Raw genomic sequence first — 17,208 nt, 5'->3', positions numbered from 1 at the left:
TATTTCTATAGCCTTTTAAAGCAGAAAACTGTGTATTTTCGAAAACGGAAAAAACTGCTTTCAAAAACCATACTCTACCTACTTAGTACCTTCTCAAATCCATGGGTACTGTATTATAACCATGGTTTTCCTATATTAATCAATACACACAAACATGTTTAGTACACTTTTACCACAAATAAAAACTTGGTCAATTTTCGTAAGACTACAGAATATAGACAAACTACATAGCTGCTTAAACCGTTTTATTGGCAGGACAAAGGTCTACAAGGCATTTAAAAAACAATTAATTAAAAGTTATTGACAGAGACATACAATATACAGCAATAATCATGCAAACATGCTTTGAAAAAAATGCCTGAATTACAACAAAAACAAGATATTCTAAACGTAAGAGAAGAAATATGTTATTTGCAAGAGACACAGATCCTCCACATTTAAATAAAGCTTAAAAGCAGCGTTCCTGGAATTTACCGTAAACCACTCAATACCCGCGCATCCGAATTTAAATGCCGGCTGGCTTGACCCGCAGTGATTAATTGCCCGTGGCCTTATTTTGTCCAAGTTCATGTCTCTTAAAGATGTAAACAGTAATGGTTACACATTTTTATGTATTCTGTTCAAAACCAAAAATTAATACGCTGTCTGCATCGAAGACTTGAGGCACAAGTTTAAGCAAAACACATACAGGTGAGTTATTTGGCCCTACATTTGTTCTTTTTGTTGTTTTAATGATTCACATTGTCTACATTTTGCAAACTTGAGATAAATTTGAATTTAATTTTAACTTACGTACTGTGTAATTTACAAAATAAAACAACACTGAAATCATAACTGAATTGTATTTCAGAATTATATTTTGATTTCTTAAAATATTTTTCATTAGCAATAATTCAGTTTTTCTTAATATACAATGACACTCTAAAATCAAAGTAGTTTCAATGTAGCTAGTTACTTTTTAAAGTAACTTGTAGTGTAGCTAACTACTTTTTCAAATGGGTAGCTAAGCTGTAACTTAACTACTTTTATTGATGAGTCGCTTGTTTATCTAACTACAGTTTCAATGTAGCTTCCCCAACAATGCAAACAGGTTATACTAGCAACCGTTTAGCAATACCTATATCTAAGCATCAGAACATCGTAGAGACATGGGGCTTGGTTCATTTAACTCATAGTCTAGAGTATCTTTAATGGCAGATGCTAAGCCCCGCCCCCTAGCAACCAAATAGGTTAACCTAGCAGCCGTTTACCAATACCTATATGCAACAGAAGATTGTAGAGACTCAGGGTTTGGTTCATTTCACTCATAAAATTTAGTATCATCAACTGACATATGCTAAGCCACGCCCATAGCAACCAAACAGGTTAGCCTTGCAAATGTTTAGCAATACCTATATCTAAGCCTCAGAACATCTTAGAGACATGGGCGTTTGTTCATTTCACTCATAGCCTAGGGGTTGGTTCGTTTCACCCATAGTATTTAGTATCATCCACTGACATATGCTAAGCCACGCCCCTAGCAACCAAGTAGGTTAGCCTAGCAACCGTTTAGCAACACCTATATCTAAGAATCAGAACATTGTAGAGACATGGTGATTGGATAAACTCTTTCTTGCCTTCATGTATCATCACCCTAGAGAGTGCCAAGTTATGCGGTTTGCGACAAAGCACCACTCACTTTTTCTTCAGAAAATGTACATTTCTAGTTGTTATGCACGATTGTCCATCAGATGTAAAACATTCCCAGGCTAAGCCATTGACAAGCACATTTGAAGATAATTACTGTTAAATGTCTCATCTGTCTGCTGGAAGGCTCTTGACACGCTGATACAACCAATAAGCTGAATGCATTAACAGCAGTCCCTTGTATGAACTAAGCTTTTAAAATGCCCAGTGGACTTCAGAAAAAAACTCCAGGTCCTCCACTGTGTTATCGGGTTGTCAGTATAACATTTTACATCATTAAGAATCAATGGCATGTTAAAGGTCCGATGTGTATTTTTTTGGAGAATCTATTGACAGAAATACAATATAATGTACATAACTTTGTCTTCAGAGGTGGTTAAAGACCGTACAAAAGGAAGCGTCATGTTTTTATTACCTTAGAGCAGGGGTGTCCAAAGTCAGTCAGATGCCGCAAAATGTCATACACTGAACCTTTAACTTCTGAGCTGTTTTTGTAAATGAAGTAATTATTCTCTATTGTGGACTGTATGTTAAGAATCTGTTATGTGAAAAAGCTTATCGATTGCAGTACTATATTAAAAACTTAATTTTTTATTTAATTCTTCACTTTTCTCATATAGTTCTTGAATTATCAACATTTTCTTCAATGTTGATTCTGCAAGGCTTATCTGAACTTGACCCCAACAGTATATAAATATGCACAGCACACATTTAATTTATATCCGCAAGTTGACTAAATACAGATATACAGTAGCAAAAAATATCATAATAATGAGCTGAATTTTCTCTCACGGGATTAGTATCTTTTGCTCTTAATTTTGTGGCACTAACACTAAAGAATTGTTCTGTGTTTGCTTGCATGTGAAAAAAAGAGTCTCTCTAATGTGCCTTTTTTATTCCAACAAAATTGCTAATAGCATAATAATCATGATTTCTGAACTTGCAAGTAAGGACCTTTTGCCTCCAAATGACTTTTCTTCTATATACATTATAATAAGCCTTTGAATGTTGCCTGCTCTGCAACATATATTGATGTTCATGCGCATACATACAAGACATCACAAAAGCCCTAGGCTTTTTTACGACACATTCTCCTGTGGCTGAAAAAGGTAATGTGTGTGTGTGATGATATTCTACGGAGCAGAACTAAACACATACAGGCTTAAAGTGATGATGTCTGCAGAGCTGCTGGAGTCTACTGGGGCCTGTAGTTACACGCTGACAGGTCTCGCCAGCAGTGGTTAGTCAAAGGTTGAACCATGTTTTTTATGTGTGACATTAGAAAAGATGCCATTTTAATCTCAGCAATTGCCAAAGGGCTTCTGTTCTCACCACCTCGGCACAATCTGAGACTCAGTGATCATCTTTTGTGTGGGGCAGGCATGCAAACGTGTGTTTTTGAGGTAGAAAATGCGCGTCTATTCTGTGTACGCCGCAGAGTGCTTATGGGTGTCTGAATATATGTTTTAAACCAAGAGTTTTGACATGCGTCTCTCACTGTGAATACTAAGAGGTGTTTTGCACTGATGGTTCACCGAGTGCAGCCTACTTCACCGCCCTCAAGGGTCTGGGCAACACGACGGTGCCACAAATTGCGGACCATGCCGGACCTTGACTCACCCTGCAGCTGTGTCTCATGTGAACGAGGGCTGCTGTTTGCCGTGTACTATGTCACTACAATATGCGCACATGATTATAACAGAATAAACCAAGACACAGAGGACAGCTCTCCCCACCGGCGCAGAGTAACTGGGGGATTTGACACAAATACATAAAAATACTATATAAAAACATAATTTGGGACTGATAATGCACTAAACAAGCACTTTTCAGCCAGAGGGAAAGGACCAGCGAAGGGAAATAGTTATTTGCAGCTCTGGGAAAATTGCATGGTATGAATCCCACATTTAATACTGTAATAGTTAGACTATGTGCCAACAGGATCATAGGGGCAGATGTGTCTTAAAGCGGCATGGCCACATGGCAGCACTGAGAGCAGTGGAAGGAGCATGTGCATACGTCACTTTCACTTGTTAGCAGGGGAGAGATTGAGTATACGTTAGCGAAGCTTAGGTGTTTGTTTGTTCACTGCAATTGGGTGATGAATGTTATATAAACTGTGGATATAACACTGGATTTAGAGATTGTTTGAAACTGTTATATGGAGCCGTCTCAGCGCTAAAATCATGCCGGACATAAACTGCAGGCATTGAGTGAAACTGATGTCTGTGTTTTGTTGACAATGGATGCGCATGTGCTTTGGTTCAGCCTACCCCTCCCCCCGCACACGCTGTATGTTTTCGGAAACAATCGTAAAGCTTTGATGATACAAAGTATGCAATACTACTCTATAGGTACTCAAGATTAATATGAGATTGGCAGAAACCCTTTGTGTTACGCCCGCTATAATACAGTACATACACTGCCCGTCCAAAAAAAAGTCAACACCTGGGCAGGTCTACGTTCAACAACATTATGTGTCCCAAGAACGAGGTCAGCTGACTACCTGAACATATTAAATGACCAGGTTATTTCATCAATAGATACGTTCTTCCCTGATGGCACGGGCATATTCCAAGATGACAATGCCAGGATTCATCGGGCTCAGACTATTAAAGAGTGGTTCAGGGAGCATGAGACATCATTTTCACACATGGATTCGACACCACAGAGTCCACACCGTAACCCCATTGAGAAGACTTTGCGCAGCGGTCCGACTCAATTATCATCAATACAAGATCTTGGTGAAAAATGTATTCAACTCTGGACAGGAATTAATGTTGTGACATTGCAGAAGCTTATCAAAACGATGCCATGGCAAATGCGTGCTGTAATCAAACCTAAAGGCGGTCTAACGAAATATAAGAGTGTGTGACTTTTTTTGGATAAGCAGTGTATATACCGATTGTACATTTTCTCTAAATACTATGGCAATATATTATATGATGTAGATAAATAATATATATTAAATGATAAATCATAATACATTTATAATTTGTGTTTATAATATGATTTATTATTTTGTTATGTAATTTAAATTATAAATGATATTATATACAGCCACCGAAAAAACAAGAGACCATTTAAAATTTTCCTGTAATGTGAATTTCTGAATGCATTGTGGCCATTCCAGTCCAGTGTTTGTTAAATTTCAACAAAATCAAACCTCAGGAGTGACAAAGTCATCCAACAGCAATGTGAAAGACATATGAAATCTGTGATAAAAATCCAGGTTATTACATTGAAAAGTATATAATTTTTTCTGCGGATGGATATGTATATCTATCTACAGTACATATTTTTTCCTTTCCCTTCTTAAATTGAGCCATGAGGCTTTCAAGTCAACACGGATACTTTCAAAAGAGTTCATATTCAGACCTACGGACAAACAAGACCATGATGAGGGATGTAAATCTGAATGACCCACAGGAAAGCGACCGCAAGGCAACCACATGCATCTTGGAATTCGTCGAAGAATCAAAGCTGACAAGGAGAAAATGAGGGCGTCCACATTTAATACGCAATCCCATTGTGCATCTCCTTTGTCTGGTCCTAGATGTCCAGAGACGGAGTGCGCTGGCGCTTTTTCGTAAGCCATTGCAACATGTTTTTGTTCTCATTACACCGTGACAGACAAACAAACCAAATCCGAGCCAACACAACTTCTTTCCCCTCGATGCCTTCATGTTTCTCTTCTTTTATCTTGCCTGCTTTCTTTTGCTTCTGTCCGCTGTGCTGTGAGGTTGTCTGTGACAGCGTTCTCTGTGTAAATCCTCAGTTTAGTCATTCCTCATGTACACCGAACTCAATATCACCCAAGTTTGTATCCTTTTTCAAAAGTGCTGGCAGTGCTTTCAGATCGGTAAAAAATAAATGAAAAAGAAGTGAAAATTGATTTGCCACGTGGCAGTTCTACAATGACCATGTGGATTATTCATTGTGTTTGATTGAAATGCACCTGTCAATAACTGGGCTTCACATTTAGAGACGCTTTACCTGTGGGGATAAATGTCAATTTTACATTGTTCACCCATTCTCAATACATTAGTAACTCTTTTTGTTCGCTTTTCAATTGCCTTTGCTGACTGTGTATGCAGAGAATGAGTACAGACTTGTTTAAGCCATATTTACACAAAAAAAGACATTTCGATGTATAACAATAAGTGTAATACTGCTCAGATACTGCTTGATTTTTTTTCTAATACAATACTTAAATTCATAACTATTTTACAAGAAAGCTTGTATATTTGCATATACATTATTCTATCTATTGCATAGATAGAATAAAAAAATTACTAGTAGATGTTATAATTAGAATAATGAATTATGACCTAGAATTTGACTCCTGAGATAGGCGCAGGCTCCCCGTGACCTGAGGTAGTTCGGATAAGCGGTAGAAAATGGATGGATGGATGGACCTAGAATTTTAAATAATGAATTTTGAAAAATAATTTGACTAGCATAACATTCACATTTCTGTTTTGAGGAATGTCTTGCGCTTTAGACTTCAATTGTTCATGCATTTCTTTAAACCTGATTATCATTGTTTTTTTGTAATGACTTGAAATGCTTATGAGTGTTAATATATAAGATAACGTACATTGAGCATAATTTGTATTGAACCCTGAAAACTCTTTCAGGCTAAAAACAGAACGTCAATGTAAATGAAGTTACCCAGTATTTTGAGCTCGGCGCTGGAGTAGATGCTTCCGTATTTGTTCTCGGCAACGCACTGGTACATTCCCGAATCCGCCTGCTGTAACCTGTGAATGATCAATTCCCCATTCACCATTTCCACTCTGCTCTGTGGGGAAGACAAGAATCGCTTTAAAAACTCATCCTCACCTGTCAGACTGCTGCTTTAATGTCTGTCATACATCTGCCACAGTCACTCCAGCATGAGTAATTTTTTAAGTAAAGAGTGATGTCACTTCCATAATTGTCCTTCTTAATGATATGTAATGCAATATAGACACATCTTGACTATTAAGGCCTGTCTGTTTTAATGTGTTGATGGAAGTATTCCAAAGAAAAGCTAAAGCTTAAGGTTTTGTGTAACCGGTATGAAAGTGTTCCAATCTTCCAAGTGGAAGATGCCATTAGTTGATCATTTGTAACTCAGGAGACCACATTACGGTAAATTCTCTGTTATGCCTGAGTCTAAGTTTATCTCAGGGGTTTCTTCTAAAATTACAAAGAAGAAAAACAAATAGAAACAGGTAGAGACACATGTAAGCTTAAAGCTATAAGAGGTATTGTGAAAAGCTCATTGTGCCATTATCTTGAATAGATTTAATGAGATTAATTTGAAGATTTTAGGGATCCAGCATAAACAAAATAATTAATAATTATAATTAATTAAATATACTATATATAAGTTTCTTGAGGTATTTAAACAATATTGAAGGAGATTGTACTGTACATTATGCTGGGATCTTATTGACTGCTTTTTCTTTTTTAATTAGTATAACATATTACATCCTATAACATATAATAGTAACTCATCCATTTTTTATATATTTCTTATATATCTCCCAAAACAATTGTATTGAAATAAAATAAATAGTTTTATCTATAACACTTATTTCAGACACGTACTGTAAATATCTGCCTTCAGACCCTTAACATTAGAATGGCGGTACAGAGGGTTTCTGTAGTCTCAATCTGTTCTCCATTCTTACTGTTGTTCCAGAAAAGCATTATGGGATTACATTCTCTGCGATGTTGCTTTACAATATGTCCATACAAAAGTATCGTAGAAGCCTGTATAATTATACCACCAACCCTTGGGAAATTTCAGTAGCTTTTGTGTGAGGAGTGATATAGACATACAGCAGGGCACCTCGCTAGGAATTCATGCCGAGTGGAAATAACAGTGTTATTAAAATGAGCCCATTTGTAATATTTGTGTTTTGTGTTTACCTGTGGGCTGAGAGGTTCTCCGTTGCGCATCCAGCGGTAGGTGGGCCTGGGTTTTCCTGCGGCTCTGCACTCCCATCGGAGCTGCTCTCCACTGTCCAGTTGAGTGTCATTTATCATACTGATCCACTGCGGCAGAGCTGGAGAGCACAGAGAAAAAAACTCAACACATGCAAGAACTCGAAAATCTCAGTCAGGACACTTTTCTACTTGCTCTGCCATCTTTTTTACTGTATTTACTAAGAAAAAAATGGTAGGACTACAGTATAGGGGTCAATTCTAACTAGTTGTTATTAGCATGTTTATTATTACTTACAAAGCACATATTCTGCATGACCATACTCTGCATCCCTGATCCTACCCAATCCCTAAACCTAATAACTACCTTACTAACTATTAATAAATTATGATTATAAGCCAAGAACCAACTTTTAGTGCTATATAGCACCATTTTTTTAGAGTGTGAAACTGTTTTGGTCACACTTCAGTATAGGGGGCAATTCTTGCTATGAACAAACCATGAACTATGACTTTTTCCCCAATTAACTCTTAATTTGTGGAACCAATTTAAGTTCTATATAGAACCAAATCTTGGTGCTTCAGAGGATCTATGGGATGACTTAGGTGCTATATAGTACAGTTTAAAGACCCAATTAAGCCCTTGTATGGATCTTCAGCGGTTCTAAATAGAACCCCAGTCCTGCCAAAGAACGTCTGAAGATCCACTGAATTTTACAGCAATTTAAAAAAATTACAAAATATTTAATTAAATTTAAAAATACTTTTAAATAAGGTTTTTGTTAAATAGGTTGTATTTTTCAAGAAAATTTCCCACATATGAGATGTTATGGCAAAGGCTCTGTCCTTTCATCCGATATATTGTTTATACACTCTTAAAAAGGTGCTTCAAAAGGTCAGTCGATGCCATAAAAGAACCTTTTGGTTCTATAAAGAATATTTGACATCTGAAGAAACTTTCTGTTTCACACAAGGTTCTTTGTCACACAAGGTTCTTTTAAAACCAGCTTTTTACTGGTTTTAAAATGGTTGCAAATGAGAAATCAGTTCCTTTATATTGTCCAAGAGCCAGTATTCATTATGAGAGACACTTTATTCACATGCGACATGTATCGCATGAGCCCTTGCTGTGGTGTGACTGACAAAAACTAATGACATGACAGATCTCCAGCCCCGCTCTGACTGAGATGCACACAACCATCTACTGACATCCTGAGACTGAACGTGATTACCTCAATACATGACTGTCACTCGCCTGTCCAATGATTCAACATCCCCCCAACCCAAGAGGATCATCAGAGGGTCCGGTAGAAAAATAGGATCCAAAAGGATTTACTTCCATGCACTTTGTGTTCTGTACAGGTTTGCTTTAAAAACACTTAATACAAATTAATCCGTTTCACTTTACAAGTTCTTAAATCTTTTAGAAATGGAATTAAAACTTAAAAGTCAGCACAAGACAAACAACCAATCCTCAAAAGCCTCTATTAAACCCTCAGAAGTGGAAAGACTTTGCTTTGATGTTAATGACCAATAGTAGTAGTTTAAGGACAGTTTCTTCCTTTTTTCAAACATCCAACCGTTGCTCCGGCTGTACAGACAGTACTAAATTTAGTTAAACATCACACGCAGTTGCAGTTTGTAGGCATCCTCTGTTACACTGTCCTTTTTGTTGAATGAATATGTATGAGAGAAACAGTGGGGAGTGTTTTCATTAAAAATGACGAGACTCAAAGTTGTGAAAGCAGATGACTTTTATTACCCACAATGCCCTGCACAAGAGAGTATTTGCAATCCATCTGAGCGGAAACATATGCCGCTTTGACATTATTCCATAATAACTACAGATGAATGTTATTAGCGGTGCTGTGTATTATTTCCAATGTTTGTGGTTGGGGATTTGAACAAACCCTTGACTGTACAGTAAATACAGTAACTCATTCCTCACCGGTTGTGCTACAGACATGTATGATAAATTAAATCATGTGGCTTGTTGAGCAGAGGTGTGCCATTTATTTTCTCGGTAACGTGACTTCCAATTCGCTTCCGGCGGACGATAAAATTGGTGAAAAATCCCATAAACTCACACTGGAGTAGAGACCCACAGTATGTCTAGATGCCAATATATCAAAAAGGCTGGGCTTTTTTCATTGGGGCCAATAAGCAATCACACAGAACCACCTAGCAACCGCATAGTAACGCCATTGAAAGCAGACACAACACCCTAACAATCTAGTATGTGCCTTTACTGGATCCATCCGGTATACTCATTAAAAGCATAATGCGCTACTTTCAGTTAAGAGTTTGCATTATTGTTCACAACATCATGTTAATGGACAGAAAAATAATCATTGATATCATTCCCAGTGAGATTTTTAAGTGTTTTTTGTAATTTACAGTGCATGTTGTTCCCGTTTCAGGAGGGTGGGAGAAACAGAGGAAAGATAAGATGGAGGTAACCTCTGGCAAAGGCACGGACTCCTTGAGTTACAGCTCTTGGACATGGTAATAAAACGAATCGCCTCCCTACATCCACACCACCATTCTTCACCGCAGACCCTCGGCCAACATAAAAACGGTGGGTAGCAGCCTCGAGAAGGATGCGCTCCCCTGCCCATAGGTGCACCCCAGTGCTGCTCGTTGCTCACTCGGGACACGCACGTGGCGCATAATTCAAGCAGGTCGCGACGCACGGCTAACTTGCTCTGGGAGAGAACCCTGCTGTGGACGAGCCTTCAATCATGCGGCCCAGAGAAAAGGGCCTTCGGAGAGAATTGGTAGTATGCAAATTGTATGAGCAGATGTGTGCCTGGAATACTGTTAGCTGGTGATGGCTGAATGTCTGGTGCCCAGGGCATTCTGAGGTGATCGCGGTTAACAGGTCGAAGGCGTCATTAACAGGAAGACACAAAGAACACTATGGGGTGATTTCCTGCACAGGGATAAGATTAAGCCAGGACTAGGCTTTAGTTAAATTAGGACATTTAAGTAATTTTTACAAACATGCCCTTCAAAAAAATATTACAGTTGTGCATCTTCAGACAAAACAATGGCACTGCTGTATTTTACGACAATGTCAGTTCAAGCAGTATTCAGTTAAGACAGATCTAACATATATTTTAGTCTAGGACAAGTATTAAAGTAGAATATTATCGTTTGATTTAGATGTAATGTAATGTGTATACACGATTTAAGGTGTTAAAAGCTGTATTTTCCACATATCATGCATGTATATCTCCTCTTTGCCCCGATTCTCTGAAACGCGCTGATTTTTGACAAAGCTCATCGCTCTGAAAAGCGAGGTGTGCTATGATTGGCCAGTTAACCAGTGAGTAGTGATTTTACATGTCTAATACATGCATGGGCAATTAATAATACACCAAGGACACAGAAAAACATGTATTCGCGCCATAGGGCCCAGTATTATCATATACAGTGATAGATTAAGAAAAGGTGTGTTAAACTGTAGCGAGAGCTGAGAGGTTTCTCTGAATAACAGAGCTTTTACAGCCGCTGAAAAGACGTGAATGAAATATGCCCGATGTCATTCCAATTTTAATGTGTCATTAATAAAACAAACTCTTTCTTAGATTTTTTTTATATACATAATAATAAATAAATGTTTTATGCATCGATGTAGAATATTTTATGTCAGTATCATAATTTCCGAGATAGCATCCATTGTTTTTTTTCTGAAGTCTGATCTCTTCTTGACAGGTGACTGTGAGTTGACAAATGAAATTGGCTATTTTGTTTAAAATGGCTCCTAATGAGAAGATTCCCAATGCCTCAGAATACAGGAAACTATTCTTTTTGGAATCGATTCTCAGCCCAAGCCACAAGCTCGAAATATTTTCACATTTTATTCATTCAAGTAATGCCCTACTCATGATTGTTAAAGCTATTACATTTCAAAATTAAGTTGCTAAATGGGACCATCCGTAGACATTAAACTTGAATAACATAACAGTTAAAAACTAAAGCAACATGGCCAGAATTAAAAAGAATTCTGGAGGGAGTTTTTTAAGCCCTTGTATGGATCTTCAGCGGTTCTAAATAGAACCCCAGTCCTGCCAAAGAACGTCTGAAGATCCACTGAATTTTACAGCAATTTAAAAAAATTACAAAATATTTAATTAAATTTAAAAATACTTTTAAATAAGGTTTTTGTTAAATAGGTTGTATTTTTCAAGAAAATTTCCCACATATGAGATGTTATGGCAAAGGCTCTGTCCTTTCATCCGATATATTGTTTATACACTCTTAAAAAGGTGCTTCAAAAGGTCAGTCGATGCCATAAAAGAACCTTTTGGTTCTATAAAGAATATTTGACATCTGAAGAAACTTTCTGTTTCACACAAGGTTCTTTGTCACACAAGGTTCTTTTAAAACCAGCTTTTTACTGGTTTTAAAATGGTTGCAAATGAGAAATCAGTTCCTTTATATTGTCCAAGAGCCAGTATTCATTATGAGAGACACTTTATTCACATGCGACATGTATCGCATGAGCCCTTGCTGTGGTGTGACTGACAAAAACTAATGACATGACAGATCTCCAGCCCCGCTCTGACTGAGATGCACACAACCATCTACTGACATCCTGAGACTGAACGTGATTACCTCAATACATGACTGTCACTCGCCTGTCCAATGATTCAACATCCCCCCAACCCAAGAGGATCATCAGAGGGTCCGGTAGAAAAATAGGATCCAAGAGGATTTACAATTCTTTATTAAACATAAGAATTTATGTTTAGAATTTAGAATTTAGAAGTTAAACATAATTAATATTGCATATTAGAATTTATAGTCCGTTTAATATTTGACCTGTGCTTCTCTCTCCTTTATCTCAAATGTGTGCTTTCACTGTGCGAGTGTGTTTGCGTCTATGTCAATGTGTGTAAGTATGTATGCATATTGTGTGTATGGAGCATTTGTATGTCTGTCTTTTGTTGTTTTCACCTTTTTCTTGTTTTTACAGGTATATGCCTTTAGTTGTTTTTCTTGTATTCAATGTGTAACAATAAAAATTGAAAAAAAGCGCTATATAAATAAAGTTGAGTTGAGGGAGATTAATCCGCAGATTAGTTCCATAGCAGGGATTAGTTTTTTATTTCTGGCTACTGTATTTAGATTTCTGGCGATTGAATTTGTTGTGTTCGTTTGTTAAGGTTTTCTTGAAGTACAATAGGTATGAGCATTATAAACCTTTGTTGATCACAGAGCTTAATTTATATGATGCTCCAACAACCTACGGAAATTCCTAATGGGTTTTTGTCATGGGAACCAGTGTACAAAACATGTTATCCCTGCGGCACTTTGCAGTTTTAATGAATTATATATGCAAATGACCTAGGTTATGATTGGTTGACTTTCACACACTACAGTAAATGTATTGCTGCTTAATTAAATACTAAGAGCACGTTTTACATTAAATTAATGAAAGATTATAAACTTCTTTATGTGCAAGAGGAGTGCACAGGAATCCAATTTTGATTTCATGTTAACTAAATGTTACTTTGGCATAAACATCACATTTTAAAGCAACACAGACTGACAGAAATACTTTGAAATACTGGCCAAGTACTGCACACTCAGACAGAAATCCCCGTCTGACTGACACGTAAGGGGATTGACTAAATTTCAGGACGCATAAAGAGCGACAGCTCATTTAATCTCACGTAAATCCCAAACAGCTGATGGAGAAATCACAAAAGAAGACACTTGCGTTTGGACATCGTTGGGATGGGGAAGAAAAACAGCTGTTGTTTTTACCGGCTTTGTTCACCCAGAGAATGTGGTGAATCACGGGTCCCTTTGACAGTCATAAACCTCCTAAATCCATTTTTTTTATAAAATCATGGCGACACTACATTCATCTTGTGCCCCGCTGATACACTTACTTTTATGACACAGGACACTTTATCTAAGTCAGAACCTCTATCGAACGGATAAGGAAAGAGTCTGGAAGAGATGAATGGAGATCCCAAACGCCTGGTTCAGGCCTGTATTAAAGCCACGGAGGGTCAGGGGAAATATCTGGGTCAAAAAATATGCATTTAAACTGCAAAAGCAAGAATAAAGATAAAACAGTCCCTACAATTTAATTGGAAAAAAGTCAAAAGAGGACACGGTCATTTTTTCCTCGCGAAACTTTGACAAAAGCTGACTGGCTCTGCTTAAATGTATATGTTGTGTCATAAAGGCCAGTCAAAATAATGCCAGAAAAGAGAGAGAATATGGCAAGTAAAATAATGGGCTCTATGCATGCATTACTTCCACGTTTCACAGGAAAAACCTGCAGCAGTTTTCGGCTGGGGAGGCTTACAGCAGAGAAAAATGGAAAAATAGTTTTTTAATATAAAATTAATTTATCAGATGCTATACATTGCGGCACACGGCAGCAGTATAGTATATAAAAGTGGTGTTCCACACGTGTCATGAAATACGGTGGAGAACCCAATTGCAGGCAGCCAACATAGGGGTTAACAAAAAAAGGATATTTATTTAAACACAAAAAAACGAAACAAAAACCCACGATGTGATATAACTGAACGGACAGGATAATAAATGCGACATAGACTGACTCACACAAAACTAAACTAAACTTGACATAAACTTAACACTTACTATACTTGACAGTAAAATCCAAAACAGGAACACGAGCATAAGGAAACCGGTAAGTACAGGATACAAGCGCAATGAATACATCTGAAGACACGCTGAACATAGAGAGCTAACACATACACAGGTCTACAGAATACAATGCACGAGAACAAGACATTAAACTTAAGGACTATTTAAAGGGGAAGAAATCAAATGGGAACAGGTGTGTGGCATAAACTAATTAACAACCAATAACGAGTCGAAAGGACGGGAACAGAGACGAGACCTGAAGAGAGAGAGTATGGAGATCCAAAAGATCCAAAACTGTCTCTCTCCACATGAAACAAGGGATCCTGCCATGATTCTGCCACAAGACCAATAAAGACATGACATGATGAGGCAGAATCAAGACACACGTTTCTATTATATTCTGTTGCCTAGATATAGCTCAGGTTTCTTTTTAACAAATCAAGTTGTTTTTGTTGATAAGAAATGGTGTACCTCAAGAAATCACACAATTCCAGGTATTATTCATGTCTGTAGTCCAAACAGAATAAGAGAGAATGTGAGATTTGTTCAAAGGAAACATCCCAAACAAGTTTTTTGACTTTTCTATGACTCTTTCTTATAACATTACATGTAAATGAGTACCCATATTTGGTAACACTTTATATACATGCTTATAAATCAAGAACAAAGCATTTATAGCTGTATTTATAAACTGCTTACTAATGTCTATTAATGTGGGGCTAATGCTTCATAAATGATTAATTAACTATGCACGGATGCTTTACTAATGATTCATAGCGTGCAGTTATTATACAGTGTTACCATATTTTTTATTAAAAAGCTTTCATTTTGCAAGTTTTATACGCATGGACTTTATGTAAGTAAAGACAAAATATGATATGTCTCGTTTTTAGTAGAAATATCTAATCATTCTTAAATCAAGTGTCTATGATTTCCTGCTTCATTCGAACACAATGGGAGGAATATAAAATATTATTCTAGATCATATATACCATTTAATGATACCATCAGTTTTTAAAGGGCCAAAAAGCACATTCATCCACCATAAAAATTTACCATACGACCACAGGGGGTTAATACATGTCTTCTGAAGCCAAACGATACATTTCTGAGTAAAACGATTTATAATTTAAGTTTAAATTAGTAGAGTTTAAAAAAACATAATTCATGACTAGGCACACAAAATTTTGGCACTCAGACTCTAGAATCTCAACTTTGAATCTCATTGGTTGTCACAGATTTCGTTACAAATATGACGCAGTCACAAGAGACGCGGCGAGAACTAATTAAGTACATAAGGAAACGCATCTTGATTTAAAAATGTTTACATATTCTTACTGGAAAATGAGAAAAAAATACTAAGATTTTTTTGCAGTGCTAACATTTAATTCCATGTTTGAGTTTCCAGACCAGTCAGTGCTTCAAAATTGGCTTAACCAGTGACTTGACTTTGGGGGCGGGGTTATCTGTTTCAGCTGGGGCGGGAATTAAGCTGTAAGGATCCCCCCACAAAAAAACTCACATGTGAAATGGGTTTTTACAGTGTATAGTTGCTGTGATGTTCAAACTTGTACTCACTATAGACCTGCAGATGTCCTCTGTAGGATGTGCCTCCTCTCGTGTTTTCAGCTTTACACTCATAACTCCCAGAATCCTCCAGCTGGATGTTGGGGATCTCAAGAACCGCCTGTGATTTGCGCAGACGTGCTTTCTTCGGGATGTTCCCACTCATCTTCCTCCAGGTGATCGTGGGGACAGGACTGAAAATGTTTTAAATATTCAATAAATATTCTACGAAACAAACATAAAATACTGTGCAAAGCAACATACACTCTATGAATGTGTGTATATCTAAGGGTTCGAACCCACGGTCTTGGGTTGCGAGTGCCATGCTATTTAACCTGCCGGAAAGCTCATTTCACCTTTAAAAACACACACACGCTATCTCAAAGCAATTACTTCTATCTCCCGGCCCCCCGAAAAACGTGTAGTCAACCAGCCGCACTAATTTGTAAAACTGATACCGCAGGTTTTTTCAAAAGTACACAGAGGACAATCTGATACGCCTCGTCCTCTGTAAGTGGCCGTGTACTGAGTAACACAATAAACGTCCTGATAGCTGTGCAGATAAGCAGTATTTGTACACCGCCATCCATCCCTATTTGTGGCTGCAGCGGGCGTGTGATATGACCTGCTAGGTGCGCCGCCCGCCAGCAGATAACCCGCTCTATCAGACATGATCAGCGCTGCTCCAGAGTGACAGCTCCATTTCACAGCTTTCCAACGGTGGAAATGCGATGCAGAGGAAAACCCCAGCGCTGCTATCAATCAACCGCCGGCCCCCTGATAAAAACGTCACATTTCTGAGGTCTACTCTCCCTCTGCGCTCCTTTAAATCTTCCCGGGACGTTTGCGCACAGGATGAAGTTTCTCCGAGCTGTCAGGTTACATTATGATGGGTGCGTGATAAAGCTCGAGGGGTCGTTTGGGTTAGAGAACAAACATTAGCGTGTTTGAGAGAGTAGGATACCTTGAGCCATCTGCTGTGAGTTCTACCGATGTAAACAGTGCTTTAGAGGTCAGCTGATATTGCGGGCCCGGATCAGATTTGCATATTTCAGTTGATGATTTATAAAAACCAAAAAGTTGTGAGTCGGGATGCTTGTCAGTACAGCATTTCCGACTTGTTAAAATATGTGATATAGTAATGGCTATGATGTGAAACATATGGTTGAGGGATGCGATGTGTGCATATGCACAGCGTACACAGAGGTCATTAAACGTATTGGTTGTGCCACGTTACATTAGATTTTTAATTTATGCTTTTGGTATTTGTATGAGTGCATTTTGCTAAATTAGAACATTATGGATACAAAGCTCATTTTGTTAAGTAAGTTCATGAAACGGGTTGACGAAAGATAGACATTTGGAATGACACGAGGGTAAATA

At 37.7% G+C, this 17,208-nt stretch overlaps 1 protein-coding gene across 5 annotated transcripts in view; it reads right to left on the bottom strand.

Moving 5' to 3' along the window:
* cntn5 (contactin 5) overlaps positions 1–17,208 on the bottom strand; it is a 209,376-nt gene that overhangs the window by 40,182 nt on the left and 151,986 nt on the right. For all 5 annotated transcript variants that reach the window (XM_056766423.1, XM_056766426.1, XM_056766425.1 and 2 more), the window contains exons 9-11: positions 15,838–16,019; positions 7,609–7,745; positions 6,361–6,490 (exon numbers count right to left, since the gene is read on the bottom strand). In XM_056766423.1, coding sequence (XP_056622401.1) covers positions 6,361–6,490; positions 7,609–7,745; positions 15,838–16,019 — 449 coding nt within the window. The remainder of the gene's footprint in view (positions 1–6,360; positions 6,491–7,608; positions 7,746–15,837; positions 16,020–17,208) is intronic.

This window comes from Triplophysa dalaica, chromosome 14, assembly GCF_015846415.1.
Source record: "Triplophysa dalaica isolate WHDGS20190420 chromosome 14, ASM1584641v1, whole genome shotgun sequence".
Classification (NCBI taxonomy): Eukaryota; Metazoa; Chordata; class Actinopteri; order Cypriniformes; family Nemacheilidae; genus Triplophysa; species Triplophysa dalaica.
The sequence above is the reverse complement of the archived record's forward strand: the minus strand, read 5'-3'. Positions and strand labels throughout refer to the sequence as shown.